The 20,347-nt window shown below is 41.4% G+C and overlaps 1 protein-coding gene across 3 annotated transcripts; it reads left to right on the forward strand.

The window, feature by feature from the left end:
* The first annotated feature begins 5,411 nt into the window (after nucleotides 1–5,411).
* On the forward strand, nucleotides 5,412–15,154 carry klhl22 (kelch-like family member 22). Of its 3 annotated transcripts, XM_069682849.1 has the most exons (8): nucleotides 5,412–5,445; nucleotides 5,935–6,212; nucleotides 7,776–7,941; nucleotides 8,028–8,351; nucleotides 10,744–11,153; nucleotides 11,482–11,674; nucleotides 11,800–12,033; nucleotides 13,357–15,154. In XM_069682849.1, the coding sequence occupies exons 2-8, from the start codon at nucleotides 5,965–5,967 to the stop codon at nucleotides 13,696–13,698; spliced, it is 1,917 nt and encodes a 638-aa protein (XP_069538950.1). In that variant the 5' UTR covers nucleotides 5,412–5,445; nucleotides 5,935–5,964; the 3' UTR covers nucleotides 13,699–15,154. The 3 variants fall into 3 exon arrangements, with proteins under 3 accessions (XP_069538950.1, XP_069538949.1, XP_069538951.1); XM_069682848.1 differs by having other exon boundaries at nucleotides 5,418–6,212; XM_069682850.1 differs by having other exon boundaries at nucleotides 5,418–6,212; nucleotides 8,028–8,339; nucleotides 13,357–15,153.
* The last annotated feature ends 5,193 nt before the right edge of the window (nucleotides 15,155–20,347 follow it).

Here is a 20,347-nt window from a genome sequence, read left to right on the forward strand (position 1 = left end):
CCCTATTGAGAATAATGAAAAAGTAGAATTTGATGCACCAGTGACATAAAGCTATTTCCATCATGTTTGATATTCTATCAGCAGTGTGTGCACACTGACGCAGACCGAGCCTCTCCTATGAGGGCAGCTGTCAAGCACAGGCCAGCCGAGCTCCCTGATGCGGTCAAGTCTCTGCTTGCTTTCTTGTATAACACTCTCCACCGGGAAATGCCAGTTTCCTTTCACGTGCAGGCCACACAGTAAGAAAAAGTGATCTGTCTTTCTTTACAAGAAGCAGTGAAGTTGTTGCAAAGACTCTGAAGAAGCAGGGACAGACGAGAAAGTGGATCGACTTGATGAAACTTGTTGAAACTGCGTCGTCTTTCCTTCTTTTATGCTAACGCTCACTGACAATGCTTGCATCATGCAGAGCAGCACATACTCATGGGATGCTTGAATATTTCAGTAACATGGGTTTGTTTTCTTTAAGTCCCTAATGAGGCGGGGAAAGCTCCCAGCCTTTTTCAAGACCTCAGTGGAAGAAAAAACAGAGGAAGAAAAGAGACGCCACAGGAGGGGGCTGGATTTATGGTCAAACAATAAATGTCAATATTTTAATGTGTAATCATAATCACTCCGATTCCTCACTGATTGCAGAATAAAACATGCATCAAACAATCACACTGTGTCGTGCCATGGAGAAATGATTCATAATCACAACAAAATAAACCGTCCAAATCCTGTGTCGGTGTAAACGACCCCCCGCTGTTCATCACTGGAGCAGAGTTATGTATCACCCAGCGGCTGCCTCGCTAACACGGCTGGCAGGCTTCATCAAACGGGCAGCGCTGGAAGTTGTTGTGTTACAGGATTTTTGGTGCAGAGGAAAATTGATCGCTCGCCTCCCAATCACCGAGCAGCCACTGCAAAATTGCACCTGCCAGAGCCGCACCTCAGCCACTTTACAGCCGTCTATTCAGCTTATGAATCACAGAGCGGAGAGAGCGCGTATAAAGCAGCAGACACAGTTCGTTTCACGCTGCTGTCAGTCCTCTATGCGCTGTCCAATCTTCAATTCTGACGTGAGCTCTTACACAAACTCTACAGGGAAATGCATGAATCAATTGATAAATATATCCGCTGCTCATTAAGATTTAAGCTGTATTGCATCATGAATATATTCTAATCAAAAGTAGACTTTCTGTGCCAGTCCAATCTCCTGTGTCGCACTAAAGATGGCGGTGAGTTTGCATGGAAATGGGCTTACAGTAGATGTGGTTCTGGCACCGATGAATGGCACCGCTGGAGCTCTGCTGTCCCAAACTAATCAGCTGCATTGTCCTCTGGTCTGCTGGTGGCAGTTGTTGCAGCATTCACTTCTTTTTTCCATCAACCTGCTGCACTCACCGCTGCTTATTAGAGCCCTTTGTGCCTGTGGTACGCACACACACACACACACATCCCTCCTCATCAACCCTCCTCATCATAGGAGGGCCAGTAATGGCGCCGTAAGATGGCCCCCTTCAGCAATTATTTGAATGAAGGTTACGCCTCTTAACAGTTGTTGTTTTGTGCAACAGGGATGCATCTTTGACCTTCATGAAAGCTGAAGGTCAAAGATTATGGGATGTCGTGTTTCCGCTGTAGCGAACATCAATTTTAAAATCCTGACAGCTAATTCTGTAAATGCGGCCCGCTTTGTTTTCATTTCTTTGTCATTTCTTCATCCGTCCCGTGGCGTGCCGGCTGCACAACCTCCTCGTGATGAGATAAGACGGTCTGCTGCTGATGTACAGGAATGCTGCACTCTCAATAATGGCAGCCCGGGATCTCTTTGACCTCCAGGAAGGTCCAACAAAGCTTCCAGTCTGTGACATTTACTGACGTCACAGAAAACAAAGGCACGTAGACGATCCTTAAAAATATATTATTTATAACTTATAATGTGATGATGTCACCCTGATCAGCAGTTATTGTGTGAACATATTTCAAATTATTTTTTATTTAACCTTTAAAATCTCTTTTTCCAGCATGTTTTGGCAAACAATGAGCAGCCAGCATACAAACACAACACAAGATACATGACTATAATACAATAAAAGACATGACATAACAAGTGAAACTTTGTCTAAAATTGGCCACAATAATAAATATATCAAGCAGAGCATCTACAGCCAGATGTGCCTGCCTCCAAGTGATTCAAGATCACCTTAAAAGCATCCAATGAGAAACACTTAAAGTAGCATGTGTGTCTGTGTGTGATGTTCATATGTGTCTGTGTGTGATGTCACTGCTGAGAAGATGTAACACAGCAAGGTTAAAAAAAAAAAAAAATTAAGCATATCAGTAGAATGACAAAAGGAAATTTCAAAATAAAAATCTGTAATCAAGATTAATCTTTCTATTAAACCAATAATGCGTAATAGAAATTTAACTTGATACACTTCATCACTCCTAAAGTCCAAACAAAGTGGCACTTAACTCTTCGGCTGGAGGGCATGTGGAGAAGTTATGGTTGACCATGTCACAGTTTGGATTTTAAACAAGAAGGTTGAGGACCCAGATCTAGACTTTGACATGATTTAATAAACAAAATGCAAAGACAAAATCTAAAATCCAACAAAAGACAAAAAAGGAAAACCAAAGGCAGAGCAAAATACTTACAACAAAACCAGGGAACAGGTAATCCAAGGGAACACGAGGAGTCAGGGAAAGCACGAAGAATATCCAGGGTAGAAACACAAGGAACAAAGTACAGGTCACGGACGTAGACTAAACTCCACAGGAAGGACAACAATGAACTGGCACAGAAGGGTAGGAACACAGAGACTAAATACACACAGGCCAATCAGGGACAGGTGAGACTAATTAACACAGGTGAACACAATAAGTGCAGGGCACACAATCTAAAAGGCGGGAAACAGAACAAAGGAAGGAAGTAAAACAAGACATGACATACAAGGGGCAAGAACTACAAAATAAAACAGGAAATTCTCTTGAAGAAATGCACAACTAAACCAAACTAGGCAAGACAGGAACACTATAAACTAAATACAAAACTAAACAACAAGAACTCAAGACAAGAAGAGACAAAGTGACAAAGGAAAACAGGAAATAATATCTAAACACCAAAATACAAAACAACATAACTAAACTAGAATGACTCATGACAGACCATGCTCATATTTTTTGGTCCTGCCCCTTTACTTTAGCCTTTCTGGAAGGAAGTAGCAACAATTATTTTAAAAACTTTGAGTTTCACTATGAGCACAACATTCACATTCACTCCCTTTATCACGGACAGATCCCCAATGGACTGAGTAAAGACGATGCCTACCTCCTAAAGATTCTGCTGGCATCAAGCAAAAAGGCCATTACAAAATATTGGCTTCAGAAAAACTGCCCTACTGCTGACCTATTATTGTTAAACACCTACATCTGTTAGAATAGATGACCTACTCCATAAAGCTCCAAGGAGAACTGTAAAAAATGGTTTATTTAGCCAATATCTCACTTGAATGAGGGTCATTTTTTTTGCCTTCATTGATCACTCCATGACCTCATGTTTTCCTTGTCCTTTTGTATTTTATTTCATTTTCTGTATGTCTAATACCTGTTGTCATTGTACTATATTAAAATGTTCATAAATAAAAAGTAAAAGAACATAAACATGTTGTATTCCAAGTCAGATTTAGACAACTTTTTTTAACCCCAGTGGCAATTCAGTTTTTACAGTCCACCCAGACCACATGTACATTCACAGCAACAGACAATAAATAGTAGTTCACAGTCAGAGGTGCAAGCAGGCCCGCTCGTGTGGCCCCATGCCTAATGACTGACAGGAGGGCTGCACAGTTACATGTTTAAAATAAATTTAAAAATATATATTAGGATAGGGATAAGGGATTGTAGGACGCCTTGCATATCATATTATATACATGAACATCTAGGCTTATAGCCGTGGAGACCAGATTTGAAGAAAATTGTGACAAATGCCCTACACAAGGAGGATGTCATTAAATGTGTTTGTATGTCCTTCTAATTTTCAAAAGAGAGTTATGGTTTGTTTTTTGAAAAGGACATTTCTGCACTCAAGACAAAAAGCCAGACAGGCTTTCCCCCCCTCAGTTCCCCCTGTGCGCTGCACTGCAACATATATTTGACTGGAAAATAAATCAACTGATGGATTTTTCCAACAGCGTTTTTTGCGAGAGGAAAAATCTTTACTCTTCATGTCAGGAAATGATATATGCAAATTGAAACCTCGGCAGAAGACGAATGAGACTGTAAAACCCAAGCAATATGGAGGTTTTATAAAAAGAGCATCATGACTGGCGGCCATATAAAATCTTTCTGGCAGCTCGTGCAGTTATCAGACGCTGGAAAATCAATCTGGAAAGAGTTTGATCAGATGAGGAGCGAATACTGGAGGAGAGAAAATGATAAATACAACAAATAGTTGGCAAGAAGGATAGAGACATATTTTAGTCTTGACACATCAATGTTCTTCCATTTATTATCACCTTACGATTTGATTTACTCTGTCACATAAACCTAATATTTAGAGAACCTGAGAAACCCAAGATGAGATATTTTGTGTATTTATTTTTTAAATAAACTTTTGATAAAAGTGGGTTTTGCTCCAACTTTTTGTTTTTGAAATAGGTGAATGTTCCAGTAAGTGAACGAAGGAAGAGGCCATACTGCATTACACTCAATTACAAGTAAAAGTAAATAAAGAATTGAAGTATGTTCAACTTGATTTGAGGGTCTCAGGTAAAAGTAGAAATGACAAAGAAAGGCGCCTTCTAAAGTGTTCAATTATTTATGCAGTAATATTTAAGTATTATTTTGATGTAGCAGGTTCAGGTGTCCCTCAGCCTAAGTTGTTTTATGAACCATGCAATAAAGCAAAGAATAGACATTATTACCCCTGAAGTGCAAAAATGTCAAATTAAATAAAAATGCAAATAGTCTACTTAAGTTCAGAACCAGTACCCCACACTGTATCTTAGCAGAGTAGAGAGTAAATATACTCTGGACTTCTTTCAACCTCTAAGTGCTGATATACTTGTATTACATGCAGTGACAGCACACACATAGAGCCACTTTAGAAATGGGCTTCAAACATTTATGAAGAAAACAGCATCCTCTTGTGTTTAACAGAAAGAATCGCAGTATTGAAAAACGAAGTACTAATTTTATCAATATAAATGAGAAAAAACTAAAAGAGAACAATATAATAGGATGACAATTTCTTGTACATCATAAAGACCTCATTATTTTGAAAGACAAAGTGAAACTATCATATTTTTTGCCTGCCATACGACATACGTCTACGATTGTCTCTTTCTTAGAAGGTGGGCGGGTCCATACAACGACAACGACCAATCGTGTTTGAGCTCACCGCCTGACACCAAAAAGTAAACAGACTTGTTTTGATCTGTCAGAAGTCAGGCTCCTGTGGTAGGCACTTCACTAAAGATTTGTTTTCATTTTAAGTTAACTCGCAATTTTAAAGAGTTCGTTTCGGACGACCACGAAGACATCATTCGTGAAGTTGCTGTGCTTCAGCTTTTAATTGTCTAACCTGCTGTTATTATAGTGTAGCGTAGGCAGGCTAGCCACCTGCTAGCTTGCTAGCTGACGTTCTTCGCTTTAAACTAACTTAACATTAGCTGACGGCTTAACAGCGTTTTGGCAGCCATCAGTAGGTCGGACGTGGGCGTATGAACGACACAATATACTTTAACTTCTTTCTTATAGTTCAGAGGTTTAAACTATCGTATGAATCGTGTATATAACTCGATATAGAGCTGTAACGTAATACTGCCTGTGCAGCCGTAACCTTCCTTCTTTAGCCGCTAGCTGCCCTGTTTGTGTGTATTTTTGTTCTCTGCGTGCAGACAGTAGCTGTGGCATTAATATATTACTATTATGTGACGGAATACTCAGTGATATGCTGGCACTAGATAAATAAAAGTGATGAAGCCTGAACATCAGTGCCCTGCCATGGCTGAGGATGGAGAGCTGAGTCCAATGGGAGGACGCGCCGGCTCATCGGGCCGCCTGGGCCGACAGATCTACAGAAGTTCAGCCCACTTCCGCAGCCTTCTGGACGGCCTGCTAGCTCTCAGACAAGGAGGTATCCTGTTCGATGTGGTGCTGCTTGTGGAGGGTCGACCTATCCAAGCCCACCGAATACTTCTGGCTGCATCTTGCGATTATTTTAGGTAAAACTCAGCAGGTCACCTTGTTGCTTTACTTTCACTTTCTTCATTAACTTTCACTTTTTCTTTCTTTGTGTCATTAAATGTGCACGATGCGACCCTCACTCATGTATCAAGCCATGCAGATACCAGTCAATACAATCTTACAGTATAGATTAAGAGACATTCAGTGAACATTCAGTGAACAGGCAGTGGTCATGCATACCATTGACTGTGACCAAATAGCCAGAGGCCTGCAGGCAAATAAATATATCCTCAGGCGAGCTTTTTCTCACAACTTGTTTTTATTCCTGTCTACATTTACATACACAATATCACACACAAATGGGTCAGGTGTATGTAAGCAGCGTATGTCACAAGACAAGAACAAGTGTTGGATCAGAGACCAGCTTAAACAAAGTTTCCACCTTTGTGCACCATTCACTCCGTCTTATCAACGTTGTCATATGTTCAGTATTGGTATGCACATAGCTCTACTTGTAGTTTGTATTTACTTGTGATATCTGTGTGTGTTTACTCGTCATCTTGCATAATAACCGTAATGAACCTTGAGCTTTTGTTGACAATAAAACAATCACTGATATCCACTCAGCCAGCAGTAAACATGACAAAGAGTAAACACATGCTGGAAGAGTAAAAAAGTCCATTAAATATTGACATTGTGTCAAAGTGTAAAGTAGAATTTAATTCAAATTTGTACTTATACACAGTGCTTAAACATGTATTGTGTTACATTCCATAACTATACAAGAGTTGGCACGTAACTTTTACTGTGTAGAGTGGAGGATTGTTCCAGTAAACCAGAGCCCAAGTGTAATTCAGTAACCCCAGTATAATGCTAAAAGTAGGTTAAGATAAGGCACTTAGTGCACATGCTGGACAACAAAGGCTTAATTGAAAGCATTTGATGTTTCTGTGATGGCTGATCTCACTGTTCAGGTGAAGTTTTATATAATAAAAGTATTTTTTTTTGCATGTTTGTCATCAGTAGAACATTTTCAAGGAACCTGTAGATTATTGCACATAATGAACAAAATATAGCCGGATACAGAATTGTGCAATATTACTTTTCTCTATCTGGCTGTATTATGTTCATTATGTGCAATAATATTTTTCTGGCCACATTCATATTTGTATTCATGTTGATATTTATAGAAAGCATAATCATGTGCAATACTTCCGCTTATTTATTAGTACTCTCAATCACTATACCATAAACTTGTGCAATAGAAGAAGTTCTTATTATGTAACCATTACACCACCATTACTTCCTGCCTACTTTTATAGATGACTATTGTAATATTGTTTTTATATCAGGCTCTGTCTCTTTTGCATTTACACTTTATATTTTAACTTATATTTGAGCTGTTTTTTGCGTGTCTCTCAATTGTACTGTACTTGGGGATTAATAAAGTTCTATCTTATCTTATAAAAAGAGATGGGTATCACACACCAAGTGTAACTGGTAGAATTCAAACTGGTGCCATGGTGGATAATTGGCGTTCACTGAGCCTCCAGGTTTATCCGACTTAAGCCATTTAACAAAATGTCATCGTTTTCCACCAGGGGAATGTTTGCAGGAGGCCTTAGGGAGACGCAGCAAAAGGAGATCCCCATTCATGGAGTGTCTTACATGGCCATGAAGAAAATACTGGACTACATCTACACCTCTCAGATTGAGTTAGACCTGGAGTGTGTGCAGGAGGTCCTGATCGCTGCCACGCTCGTACAGGTGAGCTCTACCATGTTCTTTTGATTTATCTATGTTGTTTATTGAGTCATCATTTCGGCTAACTCGTGTCCTTTTGTGTTCTACAGCTTGAGATTGTCATCGGCTTCTGCTGCGACTTCCTTTTCTCCTGGATGGACGAAAGCAACATTTTAGAAGTTCATAATCTGGCCGATGTCTACGGGCTGCAGCAACTTACTGCCAGGGTCCACTCCTTCCTGCTCAGGAACATTCAGACTCTCTCTCGAACCGACGTGTACCGAAAACTCCCCCAAGATCAAGTCTTCAGGGCGCTGAGCAGCGACGAGCTGCAGGTGAACAGCGAGAACGAGGTGTACGAGGCGGCTCTGCACTACCACTACAGTCCTGAGCAGGTGGAAACTGACCAGGTGTACTTGCAGGTCAGTCACAAGGTGTGTCTGCTTTTTGTACTCCTCTCTCCAGCTCCATCAGATAAAACATGTATTCTTAACTAGACAGGAATAAGGGGCTGGGCGCTAAATCAACATGTTGATAGGGGATCGCGATAACATTTATGTCAACAATGACGGATAGATTTTACAGCCTATTACAACGCAGGAACAGCCAGTTGGTCTACATTTTTTGCACGCATGTGAAGTAAACGGCAGGGTTCATGTGAACCTCCCACATCAGAGCATAGTTTGAGCTGCCAGTAAACACCAAGTGAAAAAAACAGGAGTGGTACAGAGGCATGAAAGAGACACTGAAAGTGAACTCCCTCTACTCTCCGAAGATGAGGAAATTGTTGACAAAAAAAGCTTACATGTTGTCAGTTAGCCTTCTGATTTTGTACCTGAACCTGTTTTATGTAATGTTTTTATTTGTTTTAAATACCGTCTCTTTTTGCTTTAAAAAGGAGGAACTTACTTGTCCCATTAAAACCTCTTGAGCTGTGAACACTGAAGGAGATCTAACCTAAAAAAGACGCCGAGCTACTTTAAAATAATTTAATTTATTTAAAGAATCTCTTTTATTTTGTGTTTTTTAAAGTGTTTATTTTTATCACTGGCTCTGGTTGTTTTGAAAAGGAGGACTGTGTGTATGATTTGGCTCCTGTTAAAAACCTTGTGAGTGATTAACACTGAAGGAGTCCTTAGTCACACAAACTGAGGTCCTAGAAACAAACTGAGTTAGTGTTAACTGCAGCCCCCCCAGTCATGCTGTGCTCAGAGAAGAGCGTCAGAGACACACTGTTCAGTGTTTTTACCAGTTTTAATTATCTATAAAAAAGAACACAGAGTAAGAATGTGTGACAAACAAACAACTTCAGCATGTTTCGAAGAAGAAGACATACTTTATTAATCCCTGAGGGGAAATTCAATGTTTTACAAACATGCTTCACACACACAGGCCTGACGTACAAACTAGGGATGTGCACTTCAACCAGTTAACTGACCGTTAAGAATTTTAACTGGTCAATATTACCAGTTAAACGGTTAAATAAAGTTTATTTAATATACATATATATTTGGGAAACACATGTTTTGTTGTTGTTAGCTGAGCTGAGCCTGAGAGGAGAGAAACATGAAACAGGGAAAAAAAGCAGCGTGTTGGACTATTTCGACCAATAAGACGACAATGTAAATTATGCAGTGCATTACTTAAATACAGCGGTGGTACAAGCACAATGCAATACCATATGCAAGCATGCACAAGCATCCCGACCGACGGTCTGAGGGGATAACGCAGAGAATCTGTTTAATGGTAGAGAAGGTTATTTTGCCTGTCAGTGCGGTCAGTGGCGAGGTGTTTCAGGAGCTACTGAGCTAAATCGAGCCTAATTACCAAATCCCATCAAGATGTCCACATAGAGCCTTTTTTTGCAGGAAGAGAGGGAGCGCTGGGATGTACCGCTTGTTAGGTGAGAGAAAAAACGCTGCACACGGGTTTTGTTTCTGTGACAACAATAAGTTTAACTTACTACGCAGCTAACAACAAGCTTGCAACGCGTAGGGCGATAAAAGCACAACACTTAACAGCAACATTTAGTGTCCGGCCGATCTGCTCCCACAAAGGTACAAATGTACAGCTCCGGGTAGACAGAAATAGCCCAAACAAGTTTCTCCATGTTTGGTGGTAACCAGGGTGACAAGTGGCGCCCCATCTAATTGGTTGCCTGAAAAAAGCAGCAGTGACGACACCAGTGCCTTTCTGAAAGTTTGGTTAACCAGTTATTAACCCTTTAGAATGTCAGTTTACCGGTTATTAACCCTTTAGAGTGTCCGTTAACCGGTTATTAACCCTTAAGAGTGTCCGTTAACCAGTTATTAACCCTTAAGAGTGTCGGTTAACCGGTTATTAACCCTTAAGAGTGTCGGTTAACCGGTAATTAACCCTTTAGAGTGTGGGTTAACCGGTTATTAACCCTTAAGAGTGTCGGTTAACCGGTTATTAACCCTTAAGAGTGTCAGTTAACCGGTTATTAACCCTTAAGAGTGTCCGTTAACCAGTTATTAACCCTTAAGAGTGTCGGTTAACCGGTAATTAACCCTTTAGAGTGTCGGTTAACCGGTTATTAACCCTTAAGAGTGTTGGTTAACCGGTCAAAAATAATGAACCCTCTGTTTCATGATACTCCTCTCACTGGCAGAAGTTACTATACATGGTGATTAATATCGATGTTGACATAGAAAAAATGAATGCGATCATATATTTTTTGTCATATCGCCCAGCCCTAGGAGGAATCAGTTATTGACCTTTCTTTAGTTTGACTCACACTTGTCAAAGCTTTACCTGCCTGAATTTAATCTAATCAACTCCTTGTTTAATCTCTCTGACCCAAAGGACAATCTGAAGATGCTCGATGCCGTACGTTTCTGCCTGATCGAGAAACAAGTGTTGCAGCGGCTCTTTGGCAGACTGAGCCAGTGTCCGCTGAAGGAGTCTGTGTCCGCGGCCCTGCAGTACCACGAGCAGGAGATCTGGCAGCCCGTCCTGCAGAGTCCGCTCACGCAGCCGCGCTCCACCTACCACTGCATTGTGGGCTTCGGGGGGATGTTCACCTCCAACTCCCTCACAGAAAGCGAGCACTTGTTTCAGGTGTTCCACCCGAGCTGGAGGGAGTGGAGGACGCTCACTGCCGCTCACGCCCCCCGAATGTCTAATCAGGGCATCGCTGTGCTCAACAACTTTATTTATCTCATCGGAGGAGACAAGAACACCGGTGGGTTTAGAGCAGAGACCCGCTGCTGGAGGTGAGGTCTCAGTCCATCTAGTCTGTTACTTTTCTCAAATCATTTCATAATGTTTAATGCTGATAATAGAATCATTCCTTGAGTTATTTGCAAATGTTGTAGTTGCATTTTGTGCAGTTGTATTTTCTTTGCCTTTGAAATATTAAACTAAATATAGTGGTGATTTGGCTTAACCAGCTAAATACACAGTATAAAAAATACAGATCTTGTGTGTCCTGATTGAGAACTCACACTCATGTTGATTTATAGTTCAGTCGATCTGTATTTTAAGCACAGATTTCTTTCCGCTGATTGAATTCTTTAAACTCATATTTTCTCCATTTTTCAGGTACGACCCTCGTCACAACAGCTGGTGCTCCATCCAGCCCCTGCAGCAGCAGCACGCTGACCACTGTGTCTGCGTGTTGGGCGACCATATTTATGCGATTGGAGGCCGAGACTACAGCAACGAGCTGGACACAGTGGAGCGCTACGACCCGCACACCAACAAGTGGGAGTTTGTGTCGCCCCTTAAGAGAGAGGTGAGAGAACAGATGAAATGAATGCATGTAATACTGTGAACATCCACATGATGGTGCTACACACACACACACCTGCGTGCTCTTAATGGGGTTTCCCTCTAACACTGCTCTCACCTCTCCTCCAGGTTTACGCCCACGCTGGAGCCGTGTTGGAGGGGAAGATGTACATAACGTGTGGGCGCAGAGGGATGGCGTACCTCAGAGAGACCTACTGTTTCGACCCCGTGGCCAATCACTGGACAGCTTGCGCTGAGGGGCCGGTGGAGCGGGCGTGGCACGGCATGGCGGCAGTCAATGGGCGCATTTATGTCATTGGTGGAAGCAACGATGAGTGCAGATACCGGAGAGACGTCCTGAAGGTACAAAGTCTAAAGTCTTAGTGGTGTTTTTACACTTATAGACTTCAGTCACACAAAAAAGACTCTTCATCTCTGTTCTACACGCACAGAGATGTTCATTAGTATTCTGTATGTAACAGTAAAGTTTGTCCCAACTTCTTCATATCCCCGTACTCCTCTGTCTTAAAAATGTAAGTACATTTTTCTTTCTTCTTTCTTTCTTTCTTTCTTCTCTCAACTTATTTTTTAATAATGTACCCCCTTTGAAATATTATTTTCAGACAAGTATATTTTTATTACAAAAAAACAGCATATTCAACACAGCTTTGTGCCATCATGACTTATTTACCGAACGGAAACCTTGTAACTGAAAAACAGATTATGAAACTTTTGTTAATTTCTCCCCGCAAAAACAGTAAAAGTTTCGGGTCTGTTAAAGTTGGCAGTGCTGTTTGGGGTGCGGTGACCACTAAGGGTCATGTGGTAGGTTGATTATAAGTATTAGGGTGGGGGTGTGCTCACTGAGCACTTAACCTCGTCATTAGGGCACAGGTATCTTGTGTTTAATTCAAATGTGGAGGATTCAATCTGTGTATTTTTTACGCTCTTTTTTCATCACGTCTAGCTTTGCTGCCAAATTTTAACTGTAAATCCATGTTGTTGTTTTTTGTGTCATCTGATCTCATAACTGACTTGATGCAGTCATAAACACCATAACAAACATATATTTGAATGGTATTGCCTTTCAGTTGATAGTGTATAGTCAAGTCAGATTTATTTATAAAGCACATTTAAAAACAACTCACTTTGACCATTGTTGTTCATGGTGCCTTAAAAATACGAAATTTAAATATTAAATGTGGTTTAAATAACTTAATAACTTATTATCATGTCATATCAGTTATTTTAATAACCTTATGTACCTTCTACAGTTCTGCCTCTGAGCCGTCATAGGAGGTAGTAATAGAGGCAAAGCGGCATAAACTGCGTAGCCTGCATGGCGGAACAGCGTTTGTGTGTGTATGTGAAGCACGCTGTTTGTTTACACCGCGCACACTTTCTGCTTCTGGAACACTGTGGCATAAGTTGGCATAACGGCAAAGCTTCGTTACGCTGCTGTGGCAGAATTACAGAGTACAATATACAGAGGCTACAGTCCTCAACGCTCTGATCGCAGGTTCGACTCCCGGTCTGCCGATCATTTGGTGCATATCATCCCCCACTCTCTCCTCCCAGCATTTCCTGTCTCTCTTCAGCTGTCCTGTAAATAAAGGCAAAAGCCAAAAAATTATCTTTAAAAAACCAGAAGAAAAATAGAGAGTTAATGATTTCCCTTTTTTTCAGGTGGCCTGCTTCGACCCTGAAGCCAACTCTTGGTCTCTAATGACCCCCCTCCCTGCTGGACACGGAGAACCCGGCGTAGCCGTGCTGGAGAACCGCATCTACATCCTGGGAGGACGCTCTCACGACAAAGGCAAACGGATGAAGTACGTCCACGTGTACAACACGGACGCAGACGAGTGGGAGAACGGCACCGACTTCAAGGAGCGAGTCTCCGGCCTGGCAGCCTGCGTGGTGCTCATGCCCCACTCTGTGATCGCACAGGCCCGGAGCTGGGAGCAGCGCAGCAAGGCATCATGGGAAGACGTGGACATGGACAACTCAGAGGACTCTAGTGAGGACTGAAGCAGCCGCGATGAACTGAATGTCCGAGCACTGGAGAGGTTCATGCACTTTTCTTCCACTGCATGTTGCGTTTAAGTACCCTGGGGATTTTTTCCGTGTCGTTGTTGCACGTCGACCACTTCGAGTGCCTCCGAACCAAAGTGTCATTCAGGACCTTTGCACACTTTTTCTTAGATAATCGCTCTCCTTCCATGACTCCCTGCCTGCTCACATGCTAATGCTAATGTTTGCTGCTGATGCCTCATTATTTCTCTCTGCATTATTCATTAAATAGAAGTAAAGAAGGCGACTGGCTATGCAATAACAAGGTGATATGGAGTGTGTGTAGGAGTTTTCATGTAATAATTATTTCAATAGGATCCTCTGATACTGGGTTTAGACTTAAGAGACTTATACGGAGCAGCTAGCTGTCGTAATGCTTCCACTGAGTTAAGCTAAATGTTAATTTCTGAGATTTTGAGCCTATTATCATCACATCCAAACTACTGAGTGATTATAAATCTGTTTGGTTTGAACATTGTGCCTTGTTTCTGTGGTTGCATGCTCAACATTTATGTTCATTTTAACGTTTGAGTGCGTTCTGAGGACGGAGACGAGCCTCTGGTTTTGTGCCTCTGATATCAAAGTTTGTTTGTGTTTGTCCCTGAAGTTCGAGGCACTGGTGCTACAGGTTGTAGACTTGAGCTCACATTATGTTTTCATGTCTGTGAATGATTTATGAGCCACACGTCTGAAAACCAAACAATTCTAGTCGTTTTGTTCTTTCTTCTTACATACTGTTTAAGTTATTCCACGACTCAACCCAAAGAGCACACTGACGTCGAGCTGCGCTTGTTGCCTCAGTTAGCAGTTTCAATGTTTAATGTGAGCGTTTAAGAGGTTTAATGAAACACACTGTACTATGTAATCTTAATTTCTGTCGCTGAAAAACTCCAGGAACAAATCTGTTTTGAGAAGAACTTTTCTTTATCATTGGATGAAAGTTATAAGAGGAAATACTCTGTACTGGAAAAGAAGGTCCCACAAGATATGCAAATTTAGTATCCTGTTCATCTTCAGTTGGAATTTAATAAACATAGTAATATATATATAACTTGTGTCTGAGTGTTAGCCGGGGTCAGGGCTGTAGTTACGACTGAGGTCGTGTCCTACAGAAGTGTATGGCATTAACCTGAGAAAAAAAATACCGTCTATACACTAATACCCCTTTCTCGTCAACGCACTAATTTTGGTGGGAAAGACGCAGGGTTTTTCAGACCCGGGAAGACCAGCTAACAAATGCCGATTGTCTCTTTTCCCATTGCCAGTGGAGTACACTCCTGTCGGCCTCTTTTCTGCTGCGTCACCGCGTGACGTCACAAACGCACCGGAAACGGGGCCGAACAACAAACTTCCCCTCGGATCAGAAGAAGCTCTCTCACCTCGCTGTCGTGCCAGTGATGCAGCATCTTGCACGAAACAAAGAACAAATTCGCTGTTGTTCTTCTGTATTTACGCGACAGCAGCCGCAACTTCAATGCGCGTCACAGTGGTTTGGTCTGCCAGAGAGGGTAGGCGGAGTTAAGCGGCTGCTTTTCCGGTCTCTGCAAGTGTTGCGAGTAAACAGTAATCTACTATGGCTGAACAAACAAAGAAAAGATGGATGACTACAGATACAACTTCAAAAATAAGTGAAAATACAAAGAAAAAGAAACAAATTGGACGCTCAGATGAAGGCAAACTGAAAAGAAAAGCGACCGTCAGCGAGGAAAATCAAGAGTTACAACCGGAGCCAACCGTGGACGTCACACATGCAACACTGTCTGGATATCTGGGAAGTGTGCTCCCGCTATTACCGTTTATAGCCATAAGGTGCCGCAGCATTTAAAGCATTTATAGAAAATTGGAGAATAGAAAAATGCCAACACTTCACTTTACAGGTGGTTCCTAATCATTGCCTGAACATGTTCCTGGTACCTATATCTGCTAATTCTTATAGGTCAAACAGTAGAGCTGCTATCATCAAGGACAATTAATTGTCAACTATTTTGATAGTCAATTCATCTTTTGAGTTGTTTCAAGCTAAAATGTTTAGCATTTGCTGGCTACAGAGGATTAGTTGTTTTTCCTTCGCATATATAAAGAGAATAAAGAGAATTTGGGTTTTGGACTGTTGCTGGATAAAGAAGATATTTAAAGGGAGTCACTTTCAGCTGAAATTGTGACGGGTGTTCTTCACACTGTTTTTTGACTAAATAAATCGATTAAGCATGAAAATAATTAGTAATTATCCTCAGTTGCAGCCCGAGAAAATACAAACAGCTCTGAGAGTTTAGTTTGAACTGTTGAATGAATGTCTTTGACAGCTGCTCGACTCAGAGAAATTCAATCCAACAGACTACAACATCAAATTTAAAAAGCACAATTTGACCTCAGTGTCATTTAGATTAATCCTAACTTCGGCCCTCGTTTAGGTCGTGAGCCTTTGTCTCCAATAAAAGTTCAGGTCTTATATAATAAATGTAAAACAAAATCTCCATCTTGTTTGAAGCACGTCTGCGCCCTCGTGCCCTTTATCCCTCCCTGTCTCTTCCAGTTCCTCTCCATTTGTCCCCTCACTCCATCAGCTTTATGAAGGCTGACTGCTGCTTTCCTCTCTGAGGCTGTTTCATCTACATCTGTTACCCCCCACTAGCCCTGAGTGAGCGCCCCCCCTCCCCGCTTTGTTTCACACTGTAGTGCCAGCCCCCGTCATGTCGTCTGCTGGGACCTGCTGACAGCAGCGCTGGACGTCCAGCACCAACAATCTGCTGCGTTTAAGCGTCACTCTTTTCTTTCTGTAGCCGCAGTACTACCCGGGGGATTCTTGAGACATATGTCATGCACTTAAACGCATCAGTGGCCTTTAAGGGCCTCTGAGTGCAGGTCGATCCGCCGCTCTTTGCTCGACCATTACCAGAGCAATTAAAAGGGCCGAATCTGCCATTGATGTGGAGCTATGCAGATTAAACCCAGAGGAGCGGTGGATGTGTGTCGGGGGAATTTGACTAAGTGCTCACTTTCGTTTTTGTTTCTCCTGCGGTGGAGGAGGAGGAGAGGAGGAGGAGGTCTTCAGGCAGAACGTCTAGTAATAAGTCACAAGAGAACAAAGAGAGTCACCTGTTGACAGAGTTTTCCCTTTTACTATGCGCGTGTGTGCGCGTGTGTGTACATTAAACATGACGTATTGAGCAGGTTGGCTGCTCTGCAGACCCTGGAACATACAGCAGCTGTGTCTTTAGATTAAAACACGTTTTTGCAGACATGACATGAACAGTGCAACACATTTAGCAGCACTGTGTATTCACGCTAAAGCCTTGGTTCTCAACTGGTGGGTCGGGACCCAAAAGTGGGCCGCGGAGATGTGTTCAGTGGGTCGCGGATGTGTGCTTGGAAAAAAACAGTTGTGGCAAAAAGTAGCTTTTGGACATCGTAGGTTTCCTTTGCCTCCATCTGTATCTTCTTATAAATACCTGGGATTCTTCATTTATGATTCACAATCTTTTAAGCTTCATGTTCAGCAGCCTGTTAAGAAGTTAAGTTGCGGAAGGGGTTTCATTTAACAAACAAAACATGTCTTTCTTCTGCTGCAAAAAGACAACTTGCTGCTGCTGCTTTTCTGCCCCTGATTGATGCTTTTTTATTTGCATGCACCTTCTCAATGCCTTCACTCTGTGGACGCTGTACACCACGGAGCATTGAGGTTTATTACAAATCTTAAGGCCTTCACTCATCGTACGCTCGAGTTGGCTGGCCTGCATCGTCCACCTGTAGACAAAATCACTGCACGTCTGTATTTAAAAGGCAATTCTTAACTTCCATCCCTTTTACTTATGTAATTTTATTCATCTGAAAAATGCTGGAAGCTGCAGCCTTCGCTCTGTGACCCACTCGCAAGACTTAGTTTTGTCCCCACGGTGCGTCTTGAAAAGGTGTTTCAGGTACGCTGCTGCTGCTGCGTGGAATCTGCTGCAGGAGGATTTTAGTCTGGGTGTTTTTATTAGTCGATTAGAGGCGCTGGATGAAGATGCATCAGGATGTAGATGCTCTGACTTGGCTTTCCACTATGTGACCCAGCTACGTTGACTAGTGTTTGTAATTGTTATTTGTTTTATGATTGAGATTTTTAATCTCGCTGAGGCTGTTCCTGGTTAAATGCCTTCAAATAAACAATCATAAATTAACCTTCTGACTGTTCTGCAGACTTTTTTTGATTAAACATATGACATAATATTTAGATAAATGCAGTGTCAGGGGAACAGGGGACACTACAAACAAAAGACAAGCATGATGTTATTAGAGAATAACATATACACTCATAGGAAAAGTAGTTGTACAAACATAAAAAATGTGATCATATCAAAATACTGATGTTACATTTCAAACTGGAAATTAACAAACTTTTCTCATTTTATTTGTTGATTATTTATAATGTAAGACACCCATCATTTTCCGAAGTATATTTTCACTCATGCCACCTCAGTATGACGTAAGGTACAGTGACATCTTGTTCTAGTAAAGTCTTTATGACCTTACTGTTCCTGCGAAGTCACTGCTTCATATTGTGCACACTGACAGATTAGAGCTTGTTTTGTGTGCCTGTGAATGCTGAGATAAATATATGCAATAAGGATATGGGAACAATCCCCTCATGTATTATTACAGATGATCCTGTGGGCAACAACTCTTTAATGTCAGGGTTTTATTTTCCCACTTCCTCTCAGTATGGTTTTTATTTTTCAGAGGGTTTTAGTGATAAAAAAAAAGTCTCCTGGGAGTTTTAATCTCATAATAATTCTGTGAGTGTGAGCCTCATCACTCTGACCTTCTCTCTCAGCAGTAAAGCAAAGACTTCTCTCTTCTCCTCCTCATTAAAGAGAGTAAATGAACTGTGTGAAACACACGGCTGAAGTCTGAGCGTGGACGTACTGGTCAGAGAAACCTCTAGGATAATGAATATTGCTGAATAAAACCCAAACCATGCCAGAGGAGTTCCTAAAGGATGATCTCCCCCTCCTCCTCCTCCCCCTCCTCCCCCTCCTCCACCTCCCCCCTGTACTTTACAACAGTCATTAGCGGCTCATATCCACCCAGGGCGGAGGCGATGGGCCCTGCCTGTGTTTTTCAGCTGTGAAAAGGGGCCAACAGCCCCCATTTTCATGCTTTTTAAGGCTCATTGAGATGCAGAGCGAGAGCCGTGCGATGCTTTATGATGCTGCTGGGTAAACATCAGCAGGTGAGCCGCAGCCACAGTAACACAGAGTCTTTAATGCATGCTGGGCCTGTCGAAACTACAGAGGGCCGCTCATTAGATCAACAAAGAGGAATACAAACAAACACAACGAGAGGATGTGCTGCTTTTTCGAGCCGGCCGGGTGCAGAGCATGCAGATGTTCACAGGCAGACACTCAGGCTTTTAATAAACCTGCAGAGCATCACTTTAAAATGAAACACAGAGAGGACATGTGCAGCTTCATGGCTGCAGTGAGGTCAGAGGAAGTTATAAAGGCCTGTTAGGAATGATTATCTTACTTTGTTTGAATAAAATCATACTGGGTAACTGCTAAAAGTTCTTGCTACAGTATTAAACATGCCATCAGTCTATGTTAAATAAAGCTAAGCCTCAGAGAGCTGACTTTATGCGTCATGTTAGCCACACTGGACTATAGTGTGTTTGCATCGCTCACTGTATCCATATTGTCTGCTGTAAGCTTTTTTGGACTCAACCATCAACCTGCACCTTCCTGCACACACCGAACAGCTCTTCATTAGTACCAGTACTGGGTAATACTACAGGGTTATAGGTTGAGAAATAAAGGATTCTGGGACGCATGAGAAAATAATTCTGGGAATTATAAAGACTAAGAAAAATGATAACTGACAAGTTTTAATTAAGTAGAAGCAAATACTGCTGCGCTGTTCTGACCGGACCTGTTTTTATATTTTACTTTATTTTGTATTCTGTATTTTATGCCTGTCATAATGCTCCTTAGAATTAATCTATGTATGAATGGGGCTTTTTTAATAAACTTCCCCTGTCCTATTGTTCATATATATATATATACATATATATAATATTTGTTATTCACTGCAAAAAAGGAAGTTAAAAGAAAGTGAAAAAAAACTTGTGTGTTGGTAATTTTTTGAAAGAAAATATATCTTACTTTGTCTGAATAAGATATTTGAGCTCGTATTGAGCAACATTTAAACAGCAACAAGCCACAACTATGGTTAGCATAATACCCCAGCAGAGGAACAAGATTGTTTACTTGTTTTAAGAATAAGAATTATTCATCTTAAATTAAGATATTCATTCTTAAAGTCGGCCCAATGAAGAGACCAAACACTTATTTTAAGAAAGTCTGTCTTAAAGCTCCTGAGAGGAGATTTGCACTGGTTATGAAACAGACTGAAATTAATTCTGATGACTCTATATGACTTACAAAAACAAACCAGACCATCAGCGACAACATTGATTATTTCTATATAGTTATTGTTAATGCCTGAAATGGCTGGTGGGGGGGTAGGTATCAGACGAAACGATTAACTGCACGCTGCCTTTGTTTACATTTTTTAAAAAAAAGTAAACTTAAAAATTTAAGTTAAAGAAAGCAGGATGAGATGTATCGTT

This window comes from Semicossyphus pulcher, unplaced genomic scaffold, assembly GCF_022749685.1.
Source record: "Semicossyphus pulcher isolate SPU_LCO1_2020_fin unplaced genomic scaffold, fSemPul1.0.p SCAF_6, whole genome shotgun sequence".
Lineage (NCBI taxonomy): Eukaryota > Metazoa > Chordata > Actinopteri > Labriformes > Labridae > Semicossyphus > Semicossyphus pulcher.

Coding starts and splice junctions, on each gene's coding strand:
- klhl22 (XM_069682849.1), top strand. CDS start 5,965: ATGAAGCCTGAACATCAGTGCCCTGCCATGGCTGAGGATGGAGAGCTG. Junction 6,213..7,775: donor GCATCTTGCGATTATTTTAG/GTAAAACTCAGC, acceptor GTTTTCCACCAG/GGGAATGTTTGCAGGAGGCC. Junction 11,675..11,799: donor TGTCGCCCCTTAAGAGAGAG/GTGAGAGAACAG, acceptor CCTCTCCTCCAG/GTTTACGCCCACGCTGGAGC.